We start from the raw sequence: 24,675 nt of genomic DNA on the forward strand, positions 1-24,675 counted from the left end.
GCTATATCGCTACTAAATCGCTACTCAAAATCACAATAAACAAAAAAGAAAATAAAATGCTTTTCGTCGTAAATCTCATGCTCATGACATCCAATGCCAGAATTTGCCCCAAGCAGTCGTGGGCACAGCCTCCTCAAAGACTTGCTCATCGATCTCCTTTCTACCAGAGTCAATATCCGCCTCAGCGGGTCTGACAAATCTCGGCCTGACGATAGCCTTGTGGCCAATGTAAAGCACAACAAACAGAATCAAACTGATGTATGCGATGAAGAAGTTTGATGTATCCCAAGGAATGAAAGCGGTAAATCCTTGAGTGAAGATGATCAAGATCCAGAAGAACAGTCCGTAGTAGGTGAACCACGGTTGAAGCATGGCCTTGTATGGCAAAGTATCTCTCGAGATACCACGTGCAGCCAAAATCTTCATGAAAGCCAAGTGAGAAGCCAGGATACACGCCCAAGCGATGAATCCAGCCACACCAGAGATTTGGATGAGCCAGTTGAAGGCGACACTGCCTCCAGATGAGACATTCATGAAACCGAGAAGACCGAAGAGAGAAGTAAATCCGACAGCATACACAGGGACTTCGCCCTTGGTCTTCATAAACCACTTAGGAGCAAAGCCTTCGCCAGCAAGTCCAACAAGGATTCTAGATGCCGAGTAGACGTTGGAGTTGGCAGCACTCAACACAGTGCAGAGCAATACAGCGTTGATAATCCCAGGAAGTGTTTTCACACCTGCTAGCTTGGCAGCAATGACCAAAGGCGAAGCAGTGGCATCGCTACCACCAGCGCGCAATTGTTCGTTGTCGTAAGGGACCAGAAGACCAATGAAGAAAATGGTGAACACGAAGAAGAAAATGATGCGGAAGAAGGTCTTGCGAATAGCCGAAGGAATGGTCTTGCGAGGGTTGTATGTCTCGCCTGCAGCGACTGCGACCAGCTCGGTACCAGAGTACGAGAAACCAGCTTGAATCAAAACCGACCAGAAGCCGACGAACTTGGCCAGAGCGGTACTTCTGCCGCCGTCAACGAGGTATGGCGCAAAAGCACCCGGGTTTCCCCACGTGTGGAAGCCAAGATATCCATGCTGACCAGCTCCGGCATCGATACAGATGGCGAAAATCATGAAACCGAGGACGGTAATCACTTTGATCAGTGCGAAATAGAACTCGATTTCGCCGTAAAACTTGACCGGCATGAAGTTGACGGCGGTGATAACAACCCAGAAAGAGCCGATGAAGATGGCTTGACTCAAGTCGGGTCGCCAGTATTGGATAATGATACCACTCGCTGTGAGCTCGAGTGCGTAACACGAAGCCCAAGCCCACCAATAGATCCATCCCATTGAGAAACCGAGTGAAGGGTCGACGAAACGGCTGGCGTAGGCGGTGAAAGCTCCAGTGACAGGGAGGAACGCGCACATCTCTCCCAATGATACCATGACACTGTAGACTAGGGTGCCTACGAATGCATAGGCAATGAGAGCTCCGGCGGGACCTGCGTTGGCGAGAGCTGTTCCTGATCCGATGAACAATCCAGTACCGATAGTGCCACCTAGTTGGTCGTGGTCAGTGGAAGGTGGGGAGATATCAAAGTCAGGTAGAGGTACCAATGGCAATCATCTGCAAATGTCTAGACTTGAGCTGTCTAGAAAGCTGGTGAGTGGTTCCTCGCTCGACAGCATGGTCCAATGAGCCTGAACTCGAGTCCCAGGCATGCTTCTCGTTGACATCAAACTCCTTTGCTGGTTGTGTACCAGCAAGACCAGCGTTGTGTATACTGTTGTCCACCATGGCTGTGGTCGGCAATTGACTTCCTCAAATCGAAATGGTAGGTATGGGACGAAACAGTCACAGAGAAGGCAAGTGAAAAGCGACGAAATCATCGTGCAAGCTCGCTGACTTGGCCCAGTTCGGCCCGTAAAATTTGCCAGTGATGCTGTCAAAAATTTCGAGTACGTAAAATTTAACGTTGGGACCCAGAATTTTCAGTCATAGCATCGAGCTCGGTCTCTGCCAAGCGACGATCCAAAATGGCTGGACCAGCACGCGATTTTTGAATGAAGGCATCAGAAAAGAAAGCAGATGAGATGGAGGAGGAGCTTGGATGTGAAATGAGAGAAAGGACAAGGTCGACTGATTGCGACGTCGGAGAGAAGTTGAATCTCTAGTCAGAGCGAGCGACTTTTTTCTTACCTACATTGTGCGAGACATGAGAGATCAAGCATCTGCAGCAGTCTTTGTAAGGTACAGTCAAACGGAAGACGGCAACATGTCGCCAGCTCCTGCGGCGATGGCTCTCGTCGAGCACGAACAAATATTCAGTGGATATACGAATGTCTTGGTTGGATGACGAGGGTGGTTGCTGGCAGGGAGGAAGGAGCGCTCAAGAAGGCCCGCGCGCTTGCCCTCATCTCTTGGCATTTCGTCTCACGAGTCATGAACCATCACTCCGTCATCGTCAAGCAACAACGTCAAGGAGAATAGATTCATGCCTGCCATCTATCAAGCGATCTACAAACACATGCCACACTGATTTTGATCTTCCCTTCCGGAAAGCCACCTATGAATGCGAATTAAGTCTTCTTCACCTTCTTTCCAACAACCTTGTTCTTCTCCTTCTCAGCCATCTCCAAGAGCTTTGCATCCCTCCAAGCCTCGACCTGATCGACGGCCTCTCTGGGCTTTTTCCTGTACAGCAGTAGATATCCCTGCACATCAGAAGGAGCAAACTTTCCCTCTGGCAGCTTCTCAGCAAATCTCGTACTCAAAGCCTTCAGCTCATCCTGTGTAAGTAGTGCCTCTCCATCTTCATTGCTAGCGAGACTCTCTGTGTCTCTCTTGATACCCACCGTCGACAAGAAGGTTTTTGTAGTGTCAGTAGGGATGTTATCCCCAGTGTACATTCTCAAAAACAAACTCTTGATCTGCGGAGTAGTGGCGTACGAGAATTTAATTTGCATGTCAACTCTTCCTGCGCGTACCAGTGCTGGGTCAAGCTTTTCAGGATGGTTGGTCGTCATGATGAGGATGCGACCTTCATGTGTTGCTACACCGTCGATCACATTGAGCAGACCGGAGAGCGAGATCTTGGAGGTAGGCTCATCCTTGTTGTTAGACGAGGAGGACGATGTGGTTTTACGACTGCGGTGGCGTTTGCGAGGCGAAGGAGATGAAGATTCCGAGCGGGCCTGACGAGTGGCTGCAACGAGAGCGCGAGCGAGCGAGTCGAGGGTAATAGGGCTCTGCTCTTGGCGCTGAGAAGCCTGTGGTACAGATGATGTACACGTCAGGTGTGAAGAAGCTGCTTCAGAGCCATTTGTGATTGGAAAACGTGCGTCTGAGTCTCGCGAGATGCTTCTACCATTGGTGGTGACGAGGGCCTTGGCCAATTTGACGTCCTGTTTTGTGTCACCGTTGACATGATTCTCGACTGCCCCAGCGCCTGGACTAGCTGATTTTGCTGAACCGTCGGCAGTGACGTGCTTTCGAGACATGGCACGACCTCTGCTCCTGCCAGCCTTCGTCTTCACTGCATTTCTCTCAACATTCTCAGGCTCAGAGTCAGAGTCAGAGTCAGAATCAGAATCGGACTCGTCCTGTCGCTTCTTGATTCCAGCTGCATCAATATCCTCAAACAAGACAATACATCTCTTCGGCAGGTAGTTGAACAGTCTTGCCAGCATACTCTCAGTCATATTGGGATCCATGAGATTGACGATGTGAATATCTAGACCAAAGATACCAGCGAGCGAGAAGCTCAAACTCGTCTTACCAGTTCCAGGAGGACCGGAGAACAGGTAGCCGCGACGGTATGGTATGCCACGAGCAGCATACCACCTTGAGCTCAGAGGATGCAGGTACTCATTCATGTCTTGCAAGATGCGCAACTTTTGCTCTGGATCCAGGATTACAGTGTCGAGTGGGCGGGATGGACGCTCGGAGCCTTTCATCCATCCATTCCAGCGCTCCATTGCTGGTATACAGATGACGGTCTTTGATCCCTCTTTGCGTACAGTCCAAGCCTTGATGTCGGTGAGCAACAGTTTGATGGGGTTGGTATCGAGACCGACACAGGAGATATCGACACAAGACTCTGTGCGCTCAATGCCATCACTACCACGGAAGGTGTATTCAGTCTTCTTGAACTGGAAGGTGCCGCGTGGAGACGAGAACCAGAATTGGCCATGATCAGGTTCATAACGAGGTGGAATGCGTGCGGCAGTCTTCGAGAAGTTGAAGTAGCCATGTTCACCAATGGCGACTTTTGCAAGCAGGTCTGCATCCTCGTCTTCGTCTTCATCTTCACTGTCGGAGTCGTACATACATCCGTATTGTGTACGAGCAGTGAGCGAGCGTTTGGAAAGATCGGGCCTGGTTGCTGCGATCCACTTGAGGACTGTGGTGTACAGCTCGTCACTGCCATCGATATGCACAGAGCTCGTGAAGTGGTTGAGGAACGTGCCGTAAAAACGAAACCAGACGAAGTCAACAGCACGTTTGGCGATGAAGAAGAAGGCGATACAAGTCATGACCAAACTCACGTCGAAGCCAAGCCATTGCTGAGCAACATTTGCGAAGAGGCTGTAACCTGGAACGACCGCTTCGAGGAGTTTGATAGGTAGACCGCTGACATCGGTACCGTTTCCGGAAGGCAGGGTCGTGATGAGCTGACGACCGAGGTAGAACAAGTCCATCTCGGTGGACCGAAAGTCGAAGTGGTTGTGTGGTAGGTGAACAAGAAGATAAAGTGCTGTCGTCTTATAGCGGTGTCCGAAATGGGTTGTTGAAAATGTCAACACCGCAACCGAATCTGCAGCAAACGTGCTCACAGTACGGCTGTATTGGGACTGGATGCACGGCGAAGGAGAAAGGCAGAGAAGGCTTACCTTATATACGATCTTCCAACACCGTCGTAGGTGACTTATCACGTCTCAAACACTGGCGCTTCTGCAGTCATTTCTTTAGGCGGCAGTGTTGGTCGAGCGTTTGCTTGCATCTTGTCGAAGCACCGCACATGTACCAGGCTGTCTTGCATACTGGGCTGTGTTGTCTCATATGTTCTAGATGCTAGTGTTTAGGCACCAATCGTGTTGGTTGGTAGGTCGAACAAGGCAAGGTGGGTGAAAGTGCCCAATGCGGGGCGACAAAGGGAGACACCGCATACCACGTGCTTGTAGACCAAATGATAGGTTGATAGCCAGTCTTTACGCGGGATACTTGCATATACGCGATGCAGAAACTTTTTTTCTGACAGGTCTCACTGCTTAAGATAAGACAAGGCACACGGAGTTAACAGCACGTCTTGAATAATTCTAAAATCGTTGTAATTTCTCGCGATATTTATCCTCTATTGTAGGGAAAGACAGGGTATAAACAACTTGAAGCAGATGTAATGAACACGAATCGCCAAAATGCAAAGGCACCTTTATCCGAAGTGGAGAGGTAGAAAAGTACAGTCTAAACAGATTGAGGGGGATATCGTATCTGCTCTACTCCTTCTTGGCCTTCTTAGTCCTAGGCTTCTTGGGGACACGTGCGAGCCAGTAAATACCAACAGCAGCAACAGCGTTGAAGATGATGTAGGCCCACAGAATACCGAAGTTTCTCCAACGGTGATCGTAAGAAGAGCTGACTGAGGCAAGGAAAGAGTTTGTGCTGGAGATCTGGCAGAATTCGCATTCTGAGGTCGTGTTGCTTTGGAGGTAACCGCCGTTGCTCGCGATCCAAGGAGCCATGAATGTACCGCAGTTCTCGCCTGCAGGTGCGCTGAAGCGGAGGTATTCATTGCTAGCACAGACCACATTGGTATTGGCGACTGCAACAGACAGCATACCATCGACCAGGTAGGAGAAGGGTGACAAGCGGTACATGAAGATCCAGAAGCCAGGCATGACGGTAGGTCCGACAAGGACACCACAGAAAATCAAAGTCAAGGAGAACATCAAGTTGGCAATGTTACCACCAGTCTCGGCAAGGTCCATACCAGAAATGACCATGTCGGTGAAAGTCGAGGTGAAGAGGAGGAACTGCCAGACGAACAGGAAGAAGAGACCACCACGTTGAGTAACTTCGTGAGTGGGGACAGCGTTGCGGTACAGGCCGATAGGGTAGTAGAAGCAAAAGAAGATGATGACAGCTCCGAGAGAGTTCCAGGGCAGTTCGACGAGGATGTTGCTCAACATGAATGCCTTCCAGGAGTAAGTCTTGGAGGGGCGCTCGCGAACCTCGTACAGAGCACGCTGGGTGACGAAGTGAGGCATGATCTGCTGGACAAGCTGACCGAAGATGGTGAACAACATGAAGATACTATGAGATGTTAGCAACCATCGTTTGGAACGCGTTTGGAATTTTTTTCAACCTAAACATCTGGTCCTGAAGACCTTGCTGAGAGTTCTTGGCCTTAAAGAACACAAATCCAATGAAAAGAGCCGAGAAAGTGCACAAAGCGAGCTTTGAGAAAATGTAACTAGGAGTTCTCCAGTACTGGACAAAGACACGCTTGGTAACTTCGACGAATTGCACACCGAATGGAGCAGCAAATTCACGGTAGCTGGCCTGGTCGTTGGGGTCGGTCGAGGGCTGAGTTTCCTGAGGACGCTGGGTACGAAGTCTCTCGAGTTCAGCCTTGGTATCACGGTATTCCTGGCTGTCGCGCCAGGTCTGGTGCCAGTCGATATCTGTGTGAGATCCGGGAGCAGCACCAATGACTTCGAGCATCCACTCGGCAGGGTTGGCGTCAGGAGGACACTTGTGGGCACCATTGCGCTCAAAATAAGCAGTCAGGACGTTCGAGTTCTTGCCAACTTCACCAAAGTAGACGGTTCTGCCACCCTTGGCAAGGAAAAGAAGACGGTCGAAACGCTGGAACAACATGGCGGAGGGCTGGTGAATAGTACAGAGAATGGCCTGTCCAGACTTGGTAAGCTTCTCCATAAGGTCACAAATAGCCCAAGAAGTCTGTGAATCGAGACCGGAGGTAGGTTCATCAAGGAAGAGGACTTGGAAACGTGTTAGCACCAGCCAGAGATCCATCTAGAAAAGGATAGATACTTACGTAGTTCAGGCTTGGCGGCAAGCTCTACACCAATAGTCAGACGCTTACGTTGTTCGACGTTGAGACCTTCACCAGGAACACCGACGACAGCATCGGCGTATGGCTCCATATCAAGAAGCTTGATGACCTCATCGACATAGGCAAGCTTGTCCTGGCGAGAGATGTGTGCGGGTTGACGGAGGAGAGCGCTGAAGTTGAGAGCCTCGCGAACGGTAGAGGTTTGAAGGTGAAGATCTTGCTGTTGAACGTAACCGGTCTTTCTCTGGAAGGAGTCGTCACGCTGGCGTCCATCAACAAACATATCACCAGAGATGACACCCATAGTAACACGAGTAGCAAGGACATCCAGAAGAGTAGTCTTTCCTGCACCAGAAACACCCATGAGGGCGGTGAGCGTACCAGGCTTGACCCAACCATCGACGTGGTTCAGAATTCTACGGTCTTCCTTCTTGATCTTGATATCGTAGCAAACGTCCTCCCAGTGGAACACGGCGGTCTGCTTCTGAATAATATCGGCAGCATTGGCGTCGTTGTACTGCTTCTCAGCAACAGCTTTGCCTGCACCAGCGGCCTCAACGTCGTCCTCAGAAGTCTTGGTAAGAGCAGCAGGCGCGTGACCTCTACGGAAGACCAGAACCTCACCCTTAGACTTCTTGGCAGAGATCAACTCAGTAGCACCCAAGTAGGCGAACATGAGACCAACCATGAAGGCGATGACGATACCGAAGTCACGCCACTTGTGGCTGTGGTAGTATTGGAACGAAGAGTTGATGTAAGCATCTCCGCTGACGAAGTTCTGACCAGCGACGGCACCAACAACGTTGCAGACCTGAGTTCCTTGGTCGTAGGTTCCATAGGTGGGCACAGGTGCTGAGCAAGGGAAGTCTCTGTGGTGGAACTCGTTGATCATGAGAGCTTCGAACCCGTAAGCGACAGGATCGAGGTAGTTGATCCATCGACTCCAGCCGAGCATGTAACGGGTAGGAATTGTGAAACCGGTAAAGATGACAATGGCCAAAATCAGGATAGCTGCAGGAGCCATAGCCTGCGAAAGAGTACGAGAGACTGAAGCAATAGTTCTGAACAGCATACTCATGGTCAATGTCAGGAAGAAAGAGACGAGCAGGAAGAAGAAGAACGCTCCGGGTGTGCGACGCAGGTTGGTCATGAAGTAGAGGGTCAAGTTGAAGATGATGGCGTTCATGATCTTGTATGGCATGTCAGTAAGCATAGAGGCGAAAGCTTCGGCAGACGGATGGTATAGAGCATATCGAGAGTGTTTCTCGACGATGGGTCTCTGTGCGTAGAGGGTCAAAATTTCGAGAGCCGAACCGAAAGCGTTCATCAAGATAGCAAAGAAGAGAAGAGCACCTCTGCTGTAGAAAGAGTCGGTGCCGTCGTCAAGGTTGTAGAAGAGTGAGCCAATGACCAGAGCCATGATGAAGTTACCGATGAGTTGAGTGAAGGTTAAACTGGGGTCTCCTATCAGGCGGCGGAAACCACGCCAGAGACACAGCTTGACTTGCTGAGCGTAAGAGAGAGTGTATGGGGAGCCGACACGCTGACCCTTGGCCTTCTGAGCCTTACGCGAGGCGGCAAACGCTTCAGTCGATTCTCCTCCGAAGGGGTACTTTCTGTCGAACTCGTCGATCTCTTGCATTAGGCGTTGACGCTGAGGGCTAGCCTTCCAGCAAGCGGCGAACTCATCAGGGGTTCTGGGTGCTCTGCTCTCCCAGCCCTGGCGAACAACACGCTCTTGAGGCGAGGTCATGGAGGTAAGGAAATCGGCATCGGTCTGACGGTCGGGGCAGTGGAAACCAAGACCCTCGAAGTATGCTCTTGCTTCAGTGGTGTGACCGAAGAAGATCTGACGTCCCTCGTAGAGGACGATGACCTTGTCGAAGAGGTCGTAAGCAGCACCAGGTGCTTGGTAGATGGCAACCATGGGAGTGCTACCGAAGAACTCTGAAGAAAGACGAAGTGTCTTACAGAACTCAACAGCGTTGGCACTGTCAAGACCACGAGTCGAGTTGTCCCAAGCTTGGAGAGGAGCACCGCTCAAAGCAGCTTCAGCAATCGAAACACGCTTTCTCTCACCACCAGAAACACCACGAATGAAGTCGTTACCAACGCGAGTGTTGATGGTGTGCGAGATACCAAATGTAGCCATGATCACGTCTCTGTTTGCTTCAGCCCACTTGACCTTGGTCAGACCACCAGGAACAGTCTTGGGAGCGCGAGCGCGAGCTGCAAAGTACAGTGTGTCGCCTACTGTCATATTGGGGACTGAAAATCGTTAGCGAGGCTCGAAAAAAGAAGATTGTTGTGACTGACAATGTACATCGACCTCAGCAGTGTAGATGGCTTCACCACGATATTTGGTGTTCATATCCTTGGCTTCGATACCCTGGTAGTTGAGATATGACTTCTCGTCAACGTTGAAGCCGTGGGTCTCTCCAGTCAAGGTTTTAAGGAAAGTCGAGCATCCAGAACCAGGAGGACCAAGAACGACAAGCATCTCGCCAGGGTTGACGACACCCTCGAAGTCGCGAAGGATATCAATTCTCCTTGGCTTTGAAAGACCCATCAACTTTTTGATTCCGCTGACAGCCTCAAATGCAATGTTGGAAACAGTCTTCTGGTAGTCTGATTCGGCACCGAAACCGTGAACGTTCAGGTTCTTGAAAGCGATACCAGCAGTGCGTTGCTGTACACCCTCTCTCTGATTCATCTTGTACATGGATTTGACCCATTCTCTTGCGCTGAAGTTGGGACCGTTGGGGTTGAGTGGTGAATCTTCGTCGTAATGGAACGGGTCATCGGCGGCCTGTGACATGGTGCGACTGAGGACTCTTGCAATATCCTGGACCTTCTCGTTTCTCTCGTAGGCACCCTCGCTTCCGGATGTTGATTCCGCAGGCTCGAGCCCGTGCTTTTCGTTTGATGGAGGAATTCCATCAGGGTAATATGTGCCATCGTGGATTCCAGAGTGTGTGAAGTCTGGCTGCTCGGTGGTAGTCGTGAAAGTCTTTGAGGTCTTGCGAGAAGCAGGAATGTGAGAGTGCTCGGTGTTGGTGGCAGGGCTCAGTGTGTCCCGTGTCGACATGTCGGCCTGGTCGTGGTGTTCATCGTGCTGGAAAGCATTGCCTCCCAGAGCACTGACACCATTACGCTGGGCTTGGCCATCGTAGTTGTTGAAAGTGAAGTTACCCACGAGCGACATGTTGGCTATATTGTCAAATGTCGATATAGCTGATTAGGGTTAAACTCAAAGGGACAAGCCCTTGTTGCAAGCAAGTAATTGCTGCTGGTTGAGCGATGTGTCGTGGTATGCAACTAGAATTCAAAGAAACGGAAGGAGGTTCTGAGATGGCGAACGGCTTCCCTTAATACTTGCAGAGTTGCTGAGGCGTTAGGCCGAGCAGTGACAACAAATGTGTAGATGACGGCTGCTCTACGATGCGCTAGGGACAAAACCAAACCGACTCGGACAAACGTCCTCCTGTTAAAAGGCCTTCCGTGCGCGGGTAGACCCACTTTCCATTCCCCCAGCTCGGGAAGGCCAGCTTCCGGTTTGGAGAACGGACTTTTAACATATCGTCCCATTTTCATCCTCCGGGTCAAGAAATCAAAATTCAGACACTTCACGTTGTCAGATCTAGGGCTGACTGCATGGCGGTGGCCACAATCGTCCGTTACCAGGATTGGACTGTTCAATGTACTCCGTAGACGACTTGGCAGCCAGCTATCATGACGTGGGATTGTCCTACATATTGGCTTCGAACACTTCTGCCACAGACGAAAGCCCAGCTGCAGTATCTTGCGCACACCTTGCAGCCTTGCCGGGCCAGGGCCCTTCCGCCGGTGTTCGAAGAGGGGGTTTGGAACTTTGGATGCATCAAAACAGGCACCGCATCTCTGCCAATCTCTCAACACGATTAGAAATGCCCTCGGGAAGGGGCCATCCGTGCGGGATCGCCCTTAGCCACAGCGCGTAGTTGAGCTTCCCCGGCTCTTTGTTCTTCCACATGAATCGTGAACTCTCGCATGCTTTACGAGTACGAGATTTCCAAGCCCTAGAACGCGAAGGTTCGCAAGCAACGCGGCAGGAATCCGCGGATTCCACGGACGGATCCTGAATGTTTCATGTGAGTTTGTTTGTGCCCCGCCCAAAAGTTGCTGAGAAATTGCAGCACCATGTGTCCATTACTTTATCAGAGCATGGCACGAGAAACGGGGAGATTGCTTTGCGAAGTCTCGCCGTAATATTCGTCGCCTACAAATCTGGTTACAAATACAGTGACTGCACGTGGCAACAATCAAGAGGCGTGAGCAAAGAAGCGGCTCTTGAGACTTGAGCTGTACATGTACACTTGTACCTCACGAGTCACGAATCACGAGTCAAACTCTGTTGTTTTTGACAGCTTCGTACTCGTATAGAAGGACCCTTCTTTCTACAATCAGCCTATCTATCCTCCTTTTCAGCCTGGGCATCCGATTCCAAGACGAAACTGCATCTCATCCATCTAACGTTTTGCTCGCCTAATTTTGGTGACAGGGGTTCAAGGCAATATCGAACCACTGTTCCTTCTCGGACGCTATGATCAACATTCTCGAAAAGCAGATCCACAAACAAATCTAGTCTTGTCATCCGGAGCCGGACTGCTCTGAAAATCTTCTGCCTGCCAGGTTTCGTTGATGTTGTCGCCTTGTTTATTGAAACATAATCAGCTCCAGGATTGTTTAGCGGCATTTCGTATCGAAAAAGGGCAAAGCTGTCAAAACAAACTATCATTGTGGGGTGCGATATGCGACACAAGATGCAGCTTACAAAATTGATCCGGCATCCCTCTTTCCGATGGAACTTTCAAGATCCGTTTTCAGTCGACGGATGTTATCCCTATCCGTCGGTTGGTAGGGGATTGGCGGACCTGATTGCGTGCTTGTGCTACTTTGCTTTCTAAGCAGTGTCACCTCGTCGTACGATACTTCGTATACAGTTGTCGGATCCAGCAAGAAGCAAGTTGACTTCCTCCGCAGCCAGGAAAGCTTAGTAGGTCATCAAGATGTTGATCACCAATATTCACCCAAGTCAACGACAATCCGTTCGTCGTGAGGTTGGTACAATGCAGCTTCGTTATAGCACTGCCGCTACCATCAGAGCGTCAATCGAAGAAGATCCAACGACTCTGTCACCACTGAATCTTCTGACAGCCACCGTTTCACTAAGGGTATCGATATAGTGACCAAGGTAAGAACACCCCAGACCGAATATTGTATGACAAAGGACAGTGGCCGGGTTTATAGTTACCAACCATCTATACCACCTTCCTGTCTACCAATGACTACAGAAATCCATCTGACGCGTCAAGTCACATTGTTGATGCTCCTCCTAATCAGAGTTTGGAATTTGTCAAAAAGTCAAATCTGACGAAAAGAGACAAAGAAAGTATACAAAGCCAATCTCGAGAAAGAGCAACGGGGCGGTCCACCTGCGCTGAACAGACACACTTTTCAAGACTCCTGCATTCACAACGAAAGCATCAGCATTTTCCAATAGACAGTACAATCGCCGAGTTTTCAGACATCTCTACACACTCCCCATCCTCCCAGCCTCAACATCCCACCCTTCAGGCGGACTAACAAACGAATAATCAATCCACTCTCCCAATATCTCCCTGACCCCATCCACCAACCCTTGATCCCTTTTACGTCCTTCCTCATCAACTACCACTCCATCTCTCAGATCTCCGTATTTTCCCTGAACACTATGGTCTTTGACGCTATTGGCAGCAGCAGCACAGCTTTCTACTTCTGCTACACTGCCTGGTCCCATGATTAGTGCCATAGAGGGCAAGTCAGGGCTTTTGGAGGCGGTTTCGCGGACGGCGAAACGCAGGGCTAGGGAGGCCAGGGAGTCACCCCGGGAGGAGACGTAGGTTGCTGCGTTGGCGGCTGCGAGACGTAGACCTGGGGGTGCAGGATGCCAGTCTCCTAGATTGCTGTTTTTGTTGTTAGTATATGCATGTATAACGCAAGCGAAGATGCGACAAGAAAACAGAAATCAAAGACTCACCCAATAGGCACACCCTGCTTTCTAAGCAACCCAATATTCAGCGGCGAACTACTGCACACCACCTTAACTCCCACCTCCTTCAAAGCCTCCAACCCTTGCGTCCTCAACTTTGTATTCTGCAACGTCAATTGCCCCCAATTCTGCACCACATCCACACTTCTGCCCAGCTTCTCTCTACACAACCTAGCAACCCTAACCAACTTCTCGATCGGATACCCAGAAATGCCCACATATCGTATCTTGCCCTCATCCACAAACTGCCAAAGTGTGGATAAAGCAGCTAAGCAGGAGGCGTCGGAAACAAATTCTACATCGTGGCAAAACACCACGTCGAGATAGCCAGTTTGAAATCGGCGTAAACTCCTTTCTACAGATTCTTTGACCCACTCGGGTGAATAGTTGAATTCCTCAGCTGCCACCCTCCCCACTTTGGTCATTAGGAAATAGTCCTCTCGGGAATACTTTGAACTGATGGCAGGGTCGGCAAGTGCTGCTCCGAGGATCTTTTCAGAGGGCTCGTAGTAGGGTGAAGTGTCGATTGTGCGAATGCCTTTCTCGAAAGCTTTCAAGATGACGGGGATGATGGGACGGGTGTCGGCGTCCGGGTTCAGTTGGTGCGACCATGCTGCTCCGCCCATTACTATGGGTGTGATTTCAGAGGCGAGGTCGCCTCGTGGTCGAAGGGGTTTGTTGGACATTATTTCCAGTAAGATTGAGTTTGCAGGAGGTGAGTTTCAAAGCGATGGTTGTGGTAAATTATCCAGATCTCCTTGAGAAACAGGCTTTGGACTTTTATTCCTATAGATGCAGAGAGATCCAGAGATGAGATCGTCACTCCATAAAACAAGCACAGGAGAACGATATGGAAAACAAAGAAGGAGGGGAGTTCTGGAAGATGAGATAGAACGTTAATTAGACTTTGGCGGAGGTGCTCCTTTAGGAAAGCTGTTCCGATCACACATTTATCCGGAGAGACGTGGCCAATTAGAGGTGGTTCTAGCCGACGACAATGACTACTTGCAATTCATGTCGCTATGAAGTCTCAATGATGGATTGATGCGGATGAGATAAGAGCTGATGAGACTAAGATATTTTCCCGCTTATACACTTTCTTGCTCAGCAATGCAATCTGCTCGTAATGCTCGTTGATCTCCTCCAAAGCTAACACCGTCATCAAGACATAAGTATGGTTCTCCATAAGCAACTCAATGCTTCTGCAAAACACTCTTAACAGTAGCAGGCAACTCGACATGGCCCTTGACAGTGATCTCACCAATACCAGTGCTACCACCACTTCCAGTCTGCAGCCATCTCTTCAGCAAATCATTGCTTTCCTTGGGCTTAACATCCGGACTAACAGTGCCCACTGTGATGTGAGCGGTCTCGTTGACACTACGCCATTGCATACCGCTCTGGTCTTTCTCATCGGGTATCAAGCGGACAACAAAACACATCAGTCTGCCGTCCCAGACGAGACGCTCAAGCAACACTTTGCAGCTGCCGAGAACTGGTTCAGGTGCGGCATTAGGCTTGCTTGCGGCAGTTGTGTGGGCCTCGGTAAGCTGCTCCCAGTAATCCTTGTGCTGAGTAGCGGAAGCACGGTGCATCAATGTGACATGGAATTCGGATTGGACACGGTTCTGTGACTGTAACACGCGATATGTCTTTGTGGTGTCGAGATCGGCGTCACGGAAGACTGCATCAAGAATGCTCATCACACGCTTGGGATCCAGTGTTGCGCTGAAGTACTCAAGTTTTGGGGGCTTCTGCTTTGCTTGTCCGTTGGTTCCGTTTTGCTGAAGTGCCTTGTTCTTGTATTTGTTGCTTCCACCGATCTCGTGCTTGATGTCAGGCTTGTAGTCGTTGAGAGCTGCCTCGATCGCCTTGTCAAGATCCTCGCCAGAAGGCATCGTACCGAAGAGCTTGGGGAATTCTGCATTGAGTTGAGAAACAATAGTTTCCAGATTCTCGCGCGACGAGGCCGACACATCTAGATCGATGACATGCTCGAAAAAGCTATCAGGTTCACGGTCAACGTTGACTGGCTCGAAACGTTGCATGAAGCCGTCCATGATGCCGATAATCTCGTGCTGTCCCTTGGAACCAGCCTGAATGGTTTGATGGTTGTCTCCTCTGTTCAAAACGCGTTCTCGCGTAGCCTGCTTGATCTGATCGTAGTTGGCACGGTCGTGGACGTAGTGGAGAGCAACGAAGTGGGCTCTAGGAACAGTGCTTGACACATCGTCGATGATCTGCTTTCTTTCGCGACGCTGGTGGTTGTTTCTGTCAGCAATCATGACTGGGTAATCGAGAAGACCGTCACAGATTGCCTGTGCAAATCTCAGTGTCTTTGGCTTCTGAGTGATGTTGTCGTTCTGGATATGACCCCATCCGAAGAGCTTGCAGAGTGCGAGAGCGACAGTGGTCTTGCCACAACCGATGGTAGCAACAGGAACGAGCACAACATTTCGATCAATGCCCATGCCATGCTGATCGCCCATCTCCAACTCCTGACGGATTATGTCGGAGCCTTTCAGCCCACGTTCCGCCAAAAAGTCGTCTCTAAGCTTAATGATGCCATGGTTCTGGTTGTACTCCTTTCCAAGGTTTGGATCCTCCTTTAGTCGTTTGCGAGCATAGTGAAGATATTCTTCAGTGATTTCCTTGTGCTTCTTGTATTTAGGCTGCCTTTGGGCGATGATGGCTTTTGTGCACTCTCTCCACTGTCTGTACATGAGGTAAGGTTCCTCGAACTTGTACTTGAAGAACCAGTCCTCGTATGGTGTATCGGGGGTCTCCCGGGCCTGGCATCTGATGACGAAGCCCTCGGTCTCTCTGCCGTGATAGCTTCCAGTCTCTGCAACCTTGTCCAGGAAAGACTTGACCTTGGTGATTTCGTTCTCTGTGATGAACATTGTATGCTTAAATCCCCATTCGGATGCGAACCTGTCGACAAGGTGATGGGGATATGTGACGAACTCGGGAAGATTGAGATTGATTCCGTGAAGATAGAGACCAGCAGTTTCCGGGTTGTATGCCAGGACGTGCTCTTCGAACTCATCGTCACACAGCTCAGCAACAGCAGTTGCATTCATGGCACGTAGCTTGGCAGCCAGATCCTTTTTTGATTTTCCAACAGAAGCAAGGTGTCTATCGACCCACTTCTCACCGGCCTCTGCGTGACTGACATCTTGATCGCCTCGACCACCAGTCGAATGCTTACTGCAGACTAGAAGAGTACCATCCTCGAGACCAGAAAGAAAGATGATGCAACCGTTCTCCTTGACACTGAGCTCGTAGGGTCCTCGTGTGTTGTTCTCAACATTTCTCCACTCGGTCTTTCTGACCTCGCCGTGATTGAAGAACTTGTCGTAACCTCTGGTAACAATTTCAGGCTGACCTTTTGAGTTTGTGGTTGTGAAAAGACCTCTGGCATAAGTAGGAAGGTTCTGCTTCTTGTAGTCCCAGTCTTGCATTTTCCAAGAGTCGACTTTGATGTTTGAGTTGGCTACGTTGAAAGTAGCTTTCTTGCATGAGAAACCGCCTTTTCCACCGTTGCCTTTGATATGGCTGGTCAGGCCGCGGATCATCTCAGACACCTCGTGGGCATCCTGAGGACGGTAGGGAGCCTCTTCGCGGTGAGCCATGATTGATGAATTGATTCAAGGCTCGGACGAGAAGGAAAGTTGATGGGTTTTATGTGTGATGAAATGTTGATGGATAAGAAAGTGCTCGAGGCGCGACCGAAATTTCGAGTCATTAGCGTCGTCGAGGTGGGATGCACCTGCAATGCTCCTTCTTCTTTCTCTCACCACTTTTTAATCTCCCAGCTATCACTTTACTCCGCTTTTACAGGATCCTTGAATAAATGGCCTGAATGAGCCATTTGGAAATGAGAACTCGCTACGGTATCCACCTAGTCACTCAAAATATCATCAAGAATATTGACACCGAACACATGACTCACGCGGTGTCACGAAACAGGCAACTTTTCTCGAATGGAGGGGCATCAACCTGACATCAGAAAAATCGAAGCTCTAGACGCCTCTCATTTCATCCACCCACTCACTCTACAATACTCCACACCGCACTTCCACGAACCCAACATCAGTATCACACCATGGCGCAAACAATCGACAAACTCCTCAACCTCGCCGCCGACAAAGCCGACCAAGTCCTCCAACACCTCCAGTCCAACCCACACCTAGCCTCCCAACAAGACCATCACGGCTACTCTCTGCTGCACGCCGCCGCCTCCTACAACCATCCCGAACTCCTTCAAACGCTTCTCAGCACCTACTCCGTAAACCCAAACCTCGTGGACGAAGATGACGAAACCTGTTTATTCAGCGTCGAAACGCTAGACATGGCAAAATTCCTCGTCGAGCAATGTAACGTGGATACAACACATAAAAACGCAGAAGGGCAGACTGCAGCAGAGAAGTTCGAGCAAGAGGGTGATTATCCAGAGGTTGCGCAGTATTTGGCAGGTTTGGTCGAGGGAGGTGCTGCTGCTTCTATTCTGTCGCAGACGGGAAATCCGTCGTCGGAGCAGGCTGGTGCGGGCACTGTTGCTCCTGGCGAAGAGACAAATGGTGCGGTGCCCCCACCGCCGCTTCCTCATGGTGTCAAGATTGATCTGGGGACTATGGCAGAGGATGAGGTTGGTGAGGCGCCAGACCCGGAGTTTAGGAGGAGGATTGAAGAGTTGGCTGCGAGACCTGACTTCCAGAGTGAAGAAGTGCAACAGCAGCTCAGAGAGCTTGTCCAAGATGCTTTGGGTGGCATGAAAGGAGATGACAGAGAGGTGAGACAGAGACTCTCGTAGTGGCAGCAACGAATGACTGGATACTCTTACAAATACCCATACAAATCACAGTCTTGCACATACAAAAAGTTCAAAGGATACACATCCGCTTCCGATTGACTCTATGCGTTTAAGCCTATCGCTTGTCTTCTACCAATGCCTCACAACATACAGAACCCCCTCCAGCTCCAACTTCTGCAACAATCCCTGTACTTTACTTCTCTTCAACCCTTCTCTAGCCGCAATCTCTTCCATAGCCCTCTTCCCATCAAAATGCTTGACCAAAACGCCCCAATACTCCTTGACTTCCTCATCCATCAGATGCTGTCCAATATACTTCAACCATCTACTTTCTTCCGTACTAGCTTTATGCGGACTTAACACCAAAGTCTGTTCATAAGCGCCAGGGTCTGTAGAAGGCAGTGCTGCAGAATGAACAGTCGAGTTATCGTCTTCGTGGCCAGAAACACTGCTGTTGGATAAGATAGATGGCGGTGAAGGCGCTACTTCCCTGGTCGCGTGTAAATTTGGTGATGTCTCTGCGCGTTGAGGTCCAGCAGGAGGTGGAGGAATAGCAGTTCTGCCACTACCATTACTGCCTGCATCACTAGCTGATCTACTCAAAGTAGGAGACAGCAATTGTGCCGAGCTTGAGATGCTCAATCTGCTACTCGCGACCTCGTCAAAAGGATCTTCAGAAACGCGTCTGGATTCTGCGCTCGTGCTGCTGACTCGTGAGTTTGCAGCGGCTGAGGTCTTGCTAAACGCAGAAGGAGGTCGCTTGGCCAGTTTCTCTTCAAAGTCTTGCCGCATCTTGACAGCTACGGCAGCTTTGACTGTCGGTGATACTTTGACCCAAGCAAAGGTTCGGAGTTGGGTCACCCAGCCACCCCTGAGCAGCCAAGCCAAAATGTCCATGTAAGCAGGCTTGTGGTCCTTGCTAGGGATCAAGAAGCCATATTGAATAGGCTTCCCGCTCAAGTTTTGTAGCATTTTTGGTAATGATGGAAGGGCAGAGAACTGTTGAGCATATAGTGGCATGGCTTTTGTGAGTTGACGCATGTCGCAGTTGGGTGATACGATGTAAGTATCACGGATATGGAGTGGAGGGATTGCTCTAGCGCGGCGCCAGTAGATAAGATGGCGGGCAAGGAACTGCACATCAGAAAGTGGTAACGACAATGCAGCGGAAAGTTTGGTCAAAGATTTTGTGGGTGTGAGTTCGCGGATGAAGAAGGCGAGCGGGGATCCCAGTTCCTTGCCATCGCCCTCGATCTCCTTCAGCATGACGTCTTTGTCTTCGAGTAGGAGGAGAGCGGCGTGTGGACTTAGACTTTGCCCGTCATCAGATAGACTGTTTGCAGTTGTAAGCCATAGACCAGGTAGTTGAGGCTCCGTAGGCGTGGGAACATATGGCGTTGATATAGCTTGAGGGATCTGAATACTCGCCTCAAAGCCCTCACCAATACTGATGTGAGCGATTTTGTTGCTCGCAATACTGGTATACAAAATAGCAATCGCCTTTGCCAACAAGCAGCTAGAGATCAAGTTTGGCCACAGCACCGACATTGGTGTCTTGTTTTCCTTGGCTTGTGCTTTGAGAGACTGCATCTTTTTGGCATCTTGATAGACAGCATTTGAACGTGCTTGTTCGTAGCGGAAGGCTTTGGCAGTCTTCTTTACCACATTGTCATACATCTCTTGAAGACGAATATGGTATTCCAGCGCAGGAGGATTCATGACGAAGACGACGTGGAACATGGTCATCTCATCTTGATTACTGTTCGCACTACCAGTTTCTGAGGCAGCTTCGGACATTGCGGCTTCCGATTTATAGCTGCGAGGCAGCTCTCCGTTCTCAAGCGGTCGACGAGGTGTTAGAGGCGAGAGAGGTGGACTAAACATTTCGTTCCCTGCAGTGCCTTCTTCCCCGTCATCGTTTTCGTTGTCGCTGCCACTGTCGTTTGCCTCGTCATCTTCGGCTTCGTTGTCCCCCTGACTGCTTTTCCCGTCCTGTGTTGTAGCCCTCCTCTTAGTCTTCTTTTTCTTCCATGTACCGTCGTCACGCACAAATACGGGATATCCTAGAAAGACCAGATCGTCCAGCATGACCTCGAAACGCTTCTTGTGCATGCTTGAGGGAGGGGACAACATCATCTCTAGCCCTTCGACTGGGTATCCCAGTAGTTTCTCCCATTCAGGAGTATTACGCTTATCAGTCGTGGTGCTTTCATGTCGCGCGGCGCTGGTCGTTCGATCGTGAGGTGCATTGTTGGTCGTGGTAGCCGGAGCAGGCTTGTCGACAGGAGAAGAGTTCAAGTCCAATGGTGCGACGTCTAAGTTGTCGAGATCATCGTCGTCCTCATCGTTGTCTGGAGCATCCGAGTGCAATGTGCGAGTAGTCCTTCTCGAGGATATTGTTTCGGCAGCACGACTCTGCGATGCGATACTAGGTCTTGCAGTCTGTCGCGAAGAAGTGGTGCTCGTATCATCAGAGCCTACAGTCTGATCGTCGTCAGAAGAGCTAGCTCCATCCTCCGAGTCGCTATTGGCAGATCCAAAGTGCCATGAAGTGTTGCGCTGTATAGCCTCAGGAACACCAGGATAGTGAAAGACCAGTCGCGGACCAGATCGGGTTCGGATAATGAGTATGACAGCCACCAGCGATGGGTTTGGCGGGAGACTGAATGGTCTGATGGGCATTGCTGATACTTTTCAATTGTGCTGATGTGCAAAGCAGACGGTGCGTCTGTGATTCAAGTCCTGTCGCGTGCCATACTACAAAACTAGACCAGCCTGCTACCTACATCAATATGACTTGGCAGACAAGCTCAGCGTCGTTGTCTTTCAAGGCATCGCAGTTAGCTACTCCAGCTCTCTTGCTGTGTTCAAGCTGTATCCTTGTTTGACAAGCTGCTCGTCCCCACAGATCCCGACCTCGGCCAAACCGCCGACGACCGGCCAGAAACTACCTGCCCGAGCCCCCGTCAGACCAGATGTCTCCTTAAACAAATCGAGACCTGGAAAATAGTCACCACGTGCAAAGGTACCTATGTACCTATTACCACAATTATCTAACGAGTCAGGGACTGCATGATCTGTCATTAGACTACCGAATACCAGCACCGTGAAACCTACAGCTGTCTACCGGAGAGCCAGCTGCAGCTGAGCCTCTCTACAAGACCTGTCAAGCCTAGTTGAATTTCTTCTTTAAGGCGACTCTTGACTCGAGCCAGTGACATTTCTCGACGTCCAGACTTATAGCGTACTTCTTCAGCTCTCCAAGCCACTAAACACGCCTTGTCTTTCCATAGCATGTCCGGAGACGAATATGGCTCTGCTGATGGCCCGTCTCTTACGCCTCCTGCTTGCCAAACAGGTCTTCCCTGCGGTGCTGTGCCCGCGGAGAGCAACCCTTGACCCATGTATCCAGACTGACTCGAACATGTGTTTGCCCTGAAAGCACATTCCATGGTGGAGTACTGGCACAAGCACATTTGCCCGTCCTGCGTGCTAGACTTCTATTCTTCTTTTACCGTCGACTTCACCTACGTATTGACAAGCCTTCATAAGGTAAGTCAAGATCTCAGATTCAGAAATCGGCCAGACAAAAAGTCGTTCTTTTATTTTTCTGGTTCCTCATTGAAATGGTAAGGGAAGCGTTTCTTCGCACAGAGCCGGCCCGGTAGTTATATCTAAACCGTCGAGCCTTGGCTGATTCCTTTATTCTGGATCGCGTTGTTCAATGCTTTGGATATTTTTCCAACTTGAATCATCGAGGCAACGGGCTCTCCGATCTGAGGATTGTAGCCTATTAGGCTTCTTTCGAGTCATGTAAGAGCTGAAGAAGGACTGGTATCTTCAAGCTGCATCTTAGGGCTCAAAGGCGGCAGAAGATCAATAGTCTAGAATGGCTACAGCACGGCAAAGTGGAGATGACGATTCATTGAAGGGCAATAACATAAAGAGTCAGACACGGAGGGTATGAAGATCGAGATATGTTGATTGAGATGGTTAGGAAAGAATAGTGCTAATGATTTGGCTATGATGATGAAATGGGTATCTAATCTGTTCTGTCGATGCCAGTATGGAGAATGCAGAGGACGAAGAGGCTTTTTGGCTGTCGCTGAAATATTCAGAAAATGCAGGAATGTCGTCAGGGCTTGTTGTTTTGTGATTACACGCGCTCGTAAGCAAATGTTGTGTCGTCGGATGCATAGTCTTTACTGCTTTCAAGAGAGACACTTGATCTCGCTGCATGTCTCTCCTCCGTTGTAGTGACTTGCACACTCTTGCTGATACCATGATCCCAAGTCTTGAGGGGCATCATGTCTCTGTCATCTGCTCCTGCGAAGATGTTCTCTTGGCTTCCATTGTCGTGGGTACCAGAGATTGGCCTTGCACCTGTCACTGTAGTGACCATGGTGTGGTTTTTGCGTGTGCCATCTTCCATACTGCCCAGAGGATCGCCCTTTCTGTGTGTTCTTCTGCCATGTTTGGTGGACCATTTGAGGTTTGAATTTGCAGGTCCGCTGGGAGAATCGGGAAGGAGATTGGGGAAGATCTTTTGTACCAACGGGCGCAGTGTTGCCAGACTAGCCGCTGAAACGCCGATTCCGACCTCGACGGTACTCCAAAGAGCGATGTATGTAGAAGTATAAAGGAAGTCTGGTAAGATGAATTAGCGTTATGATCTCTAGTCAGCAGTCTGGATACACCTTACCTCCTTTGTATGTTCCAAGTTGTTTGACATAGGGAAGGCGGACCAGAGTAGAGAGAGATCCAATAGCAGCGAATCCAAGAATGCCAGCAACCACAATCTTGGTGTTTCTCTTCATGTTGAGATCCTTGACGATGAAGATGGGTAGGATGCCAAAGAAGAAATCGGCGCCACCATTGAGGACAGAGGCAACATAAGAAATGACGACCAGAACCATGGGACTGATGCAGTGTCCTTTGGCGTTTGGTGAGAAGTCCCAGTAGAATGAGATTGGAGTACATTGGAAGAGAGCGACCTGCTCGGATTAGCCTTGCTCTGGTCGAAAATTGAAATGTTGCAACATACGAAGAAGTAAATTGTGCCGATCAACATGGTAGCGGCCATCATGATTCGGATGATCAGGATGTGTACTTTGTTCTGAGTGATCCGCTCCAGGAAAAGGCCAACGGCGACCTTCAAAACAGATGCTGATGCGGTATAGAAAATCTCGGCGAACATCCAAGCAGCAAAGCCGATTGGCAAGTCTTTCTCAGGAATATCCTTGCGATGTCTTCCAATACCGTGCGTTACTGCTGCGGCCTGACATGATAGATATGCTGTGAATAGAAGGAGTGTGACAATCATAGCAACATCGTCCTTGCCGAAAGACTTGATCATGAAAGCGCTATTCAAGTCAGTGATCTATAATAGACTGAGTCATGATCAGACAAGTATAGACGCATACCGAACATAGACTCGAAGACTGACTATAACCCAACTCAAGATCCAGAAGGTAATCATGACGCCCATGACTTGCGGGCGCAAATCATCCTTGTTGGCCATGATGTTCGACGACTTGACACGCCGTTATATAGATGGAAATCGACGTTCTGTTGTGAGCACACCAGACAAAACACAAAGGCAAAACACTAAAGGTTGAATAAATCAAGAAAACTGTGTGAGAAACAAGATCCAACTCGAAGCAACTTGAATAAGAACCCCAAAGCAGAGGTCGACATCCAAATATATCAGAAACACGGGAGGCTTGGAATTGATATCAAAAAGAAGCGCAAGGACCTTTCGAGGTTCGGGCCAGTTAGGCTCATCATGTCTCTGCCAATGGCGGATCCTAAGTGCTTCGGTGCCTCTAGCTCTTGCAAAAGACTACGTTGGAGAAGATTCAACCGTCATGATGCTATCGGAGTAGAGTGCGCTTCGTTAGACGCTGTCTGCGGATCGGGGGGTACGTGAGCTGCGGCCACATTGAAGTCATGGTCCAGCGGGAGTGGTCAAAGTGCTCGAAGGCACGGTGCCTGAGGATCTTGACCACGTAAACGACCAGGCCATATTCGGGTAATTGCACCTGGAGAGGAATATGCCCCAGGGAAAAGGTGTCAAATCTCGAACGAGCTCTTGAGCATCGAAGGATTTGAGTACTCGGTAGCGGGTCGGGAATATCTGAAGCGAAAGTTTAATTGATGCTCGAGTCAAGGCCTGCATGCTCTTAGCAACGGCCGGCCAGCGCCATCAATCAAAGTCTTCTGAGTCAGGATTTGAGTGACAGTTGAGCAACAAGAGAAGGAATGCAGGTGCAAAGTTCCAATGGACGTTGAACCGTCGATGGTCCTTGAGTGGTTGTGTAGAGTCATGAAAACAGGTCTACATGTTTTTTCGTTCAAGGGTCCAGAAAGTTGATGTTAATGTCTGAGATCTGGCTGGAAGGTGCAAGCATTTGGGTTTGCTCGGCTAGAAGCGGCCTTGGGACCAAGGGCATAAAAAGCCCTGAGCTACACCAGAGCGCCTTCCCTTTCAGATTTGGTATTTGATTATCCCCTACCAAGGATATCTGGGGCGAGATGGAGAGTTGGGTGTAGGATAGACTTTGTAAGATATCCACGCGGATCTCGTATTACGTGTGCTGAATGATCAAAGACATGAACGACGTACAATTGTTGATCTGACCTTCCTGCTTCTTGCATTTGGCGTATCGAAAAACTTCACGCAAATACAAGCAATATGTACTGCAGGCAATGGC

At 49.8% G+C, this 24,675-nt stretch overlaps 8 protein-coding genes across 8 annotated transcripts; 1 reads left to right on the forward strand and 7 right to left on the reverse strand.

The window, feature by feature from the left end:
* Positions 1–81: 81 nt before the first annotated feature.
* Positions 82–1,795, reverse strand: M437DRAFT_58073 (putative amino acid permease; the record flags this gene model as incomplete). The annotated part of the gene is made up of 2 exons (XM_041023331.1): positions 82–1,556; positions 1,612–1,795. 2 exons carry the CDS (start codon positions 1,793–1,795, stop codon positions 82–84), a joined length of 1,659 nt encoding a protein of 552 aa, XP_040876069.1.
* Positions 1,796–2,577: 782 nt separating this feature from the next.
* M437DRAFT_58111 (P-loop containing nucleoside triphosphate hydrolase protein) lies at positions 2,578–4,698 on the reverse strand (the record flags this gene model as incomplete). The annotated part of the gene is made up of 2 exons (XM_041023341.1): positions 2,578–3,203; positions 3,507–4,698. 2 exons carry the CDS (start codon positions 4,696–4,698, stop codon positions 2,578–2,580), a joined length of 1,818 nt encoding a protein of 605 aa, XP_040876070.1.
* A 795-nt stretch (positions 4,699–5,493) lies between these two features.
* M437DRAFT_57908 (uncharacterized protein) lies at positions 5,494–9,894 on the reverse strand (the record flags this gene model as incomplete). Its single annotated transcript, XM_041023298.1, has 4 exons — positions 5,494–6,310; positions 6,363–7,002; positions 7,059–9,344; positions 9,393–9,894. 4 exons carry the CDS (start codon positions 9,892–9,894, stop codon positions 5,494–5,496), a joined length of 4,245 nt encoding a protein of 1,414 aa, XP_040876071.1.
* A 2,754-nt stretch (positions 9,895–12,648) lies between these two features.
* M437DRAFT_78504 (Aldo/keto reductase) lies at positions 12,649–13,832 on the reverse strand (the record flags this gene model as incomplete). Its single annotated transcript, XM_041026999.1, has 2 exons — positions 12,649–13,060; positions 13,135–13,832. 2 exons carry the CDS (start codon positions 13,830–13,832, stop codon positions 12,649–12,651), a joined length of 1,110 nt encoding a protein of 369 aa, XP_040876072.1.
* A 507-nt stretch (positions 13,833–14,339) lies between these two features.
* On the reverse strand, positions 14,340–16,781 carry M437DRAFT_78505 (tRNA ligase-like protein; the record flags this gene model as incomplete). Its single annotated transcript, XM_041027000.1, has 1 exon — positions 14,340–16,781. The coding sequence occupies one exon, from the start codon at positions 16,779–16,781 to the stop codon at positions 14,340–14,342; it is 2,442 nt and encodes an 813-aa protein (XP_040876073.1).
* Positions 16,782–17,254: 473 nt separating this feature from the next.
* On the forward strand, positions 17,255–17,962 carry M437DRAFT_57658 (uncharacterized protein; the record flags this gene model as incomplete). Its single annotated transcript, XM_041023257.1, has 2 exons — positions 17,255–17,629; positions 17,687–17,962. The coding sequence occupies 2 exons, from the start codon at positions 17,255–17,257 to the stop codon at positions 17,960–17,962; spliced, it is 651 nt and encodes a 216-aa protein (XP_040876074.1).
* A 129-nt stretch (positions 17,963–18,091) lies between these two features.
* On the reverse strand, positions 18,092–20,644 carry M437DRAFT_58039 (uncharacterized protein; the record flags this gene model as incomplete). The annotated part of the gene is made up of 1 exon (XM_041023322.1): positions 18,092–20,644. One exon carries the CDS (start codon positions 20,642–20,644, stop codon positions 18,092–18,094), a length of 2,553 nt encoding a protein of 850 aa, XP_040876075.1.
* Positions 20,645–22,118: 1,474 nt separating this feature from the next.
* M437DRAFT_58037 (uncharacterized protein) lies at positions 22,119–23,483 on the reverse strand (the record flags this gene model as incomplete). The annotated part of the gene is made up of 4 exons (XM_041023321.1): positions 22,119–22,609; positions 22,665–22,956; positions 23,007–23,325; positions 23,386–23,483. 4 exons carry the CDS (start codon positions 23,481–23,483, stop codon positions 22,119–22,121), a joined length of 1,200 nt encoding a protein of 399 aa, XP_040876076.1.
* Positions 23,484–24,675: the final 1,192 nt, after the last annotated feature.

This window comes from Aureobasidium melanogenum, assembly GCF_000721775.1.
Source record: "Aureobasidium melanogenum CBS 110374 unplaced genomic scaffold scaffold_27, whole genome shotgun sequence".
Taxonomy (NCBI): Eukaryota; Fungi; Ascomycota; class Dothideomycetes; order Dothideales; family Saccotheciaceae; genus Aureobasidium; species Aureobasidium melanogenum.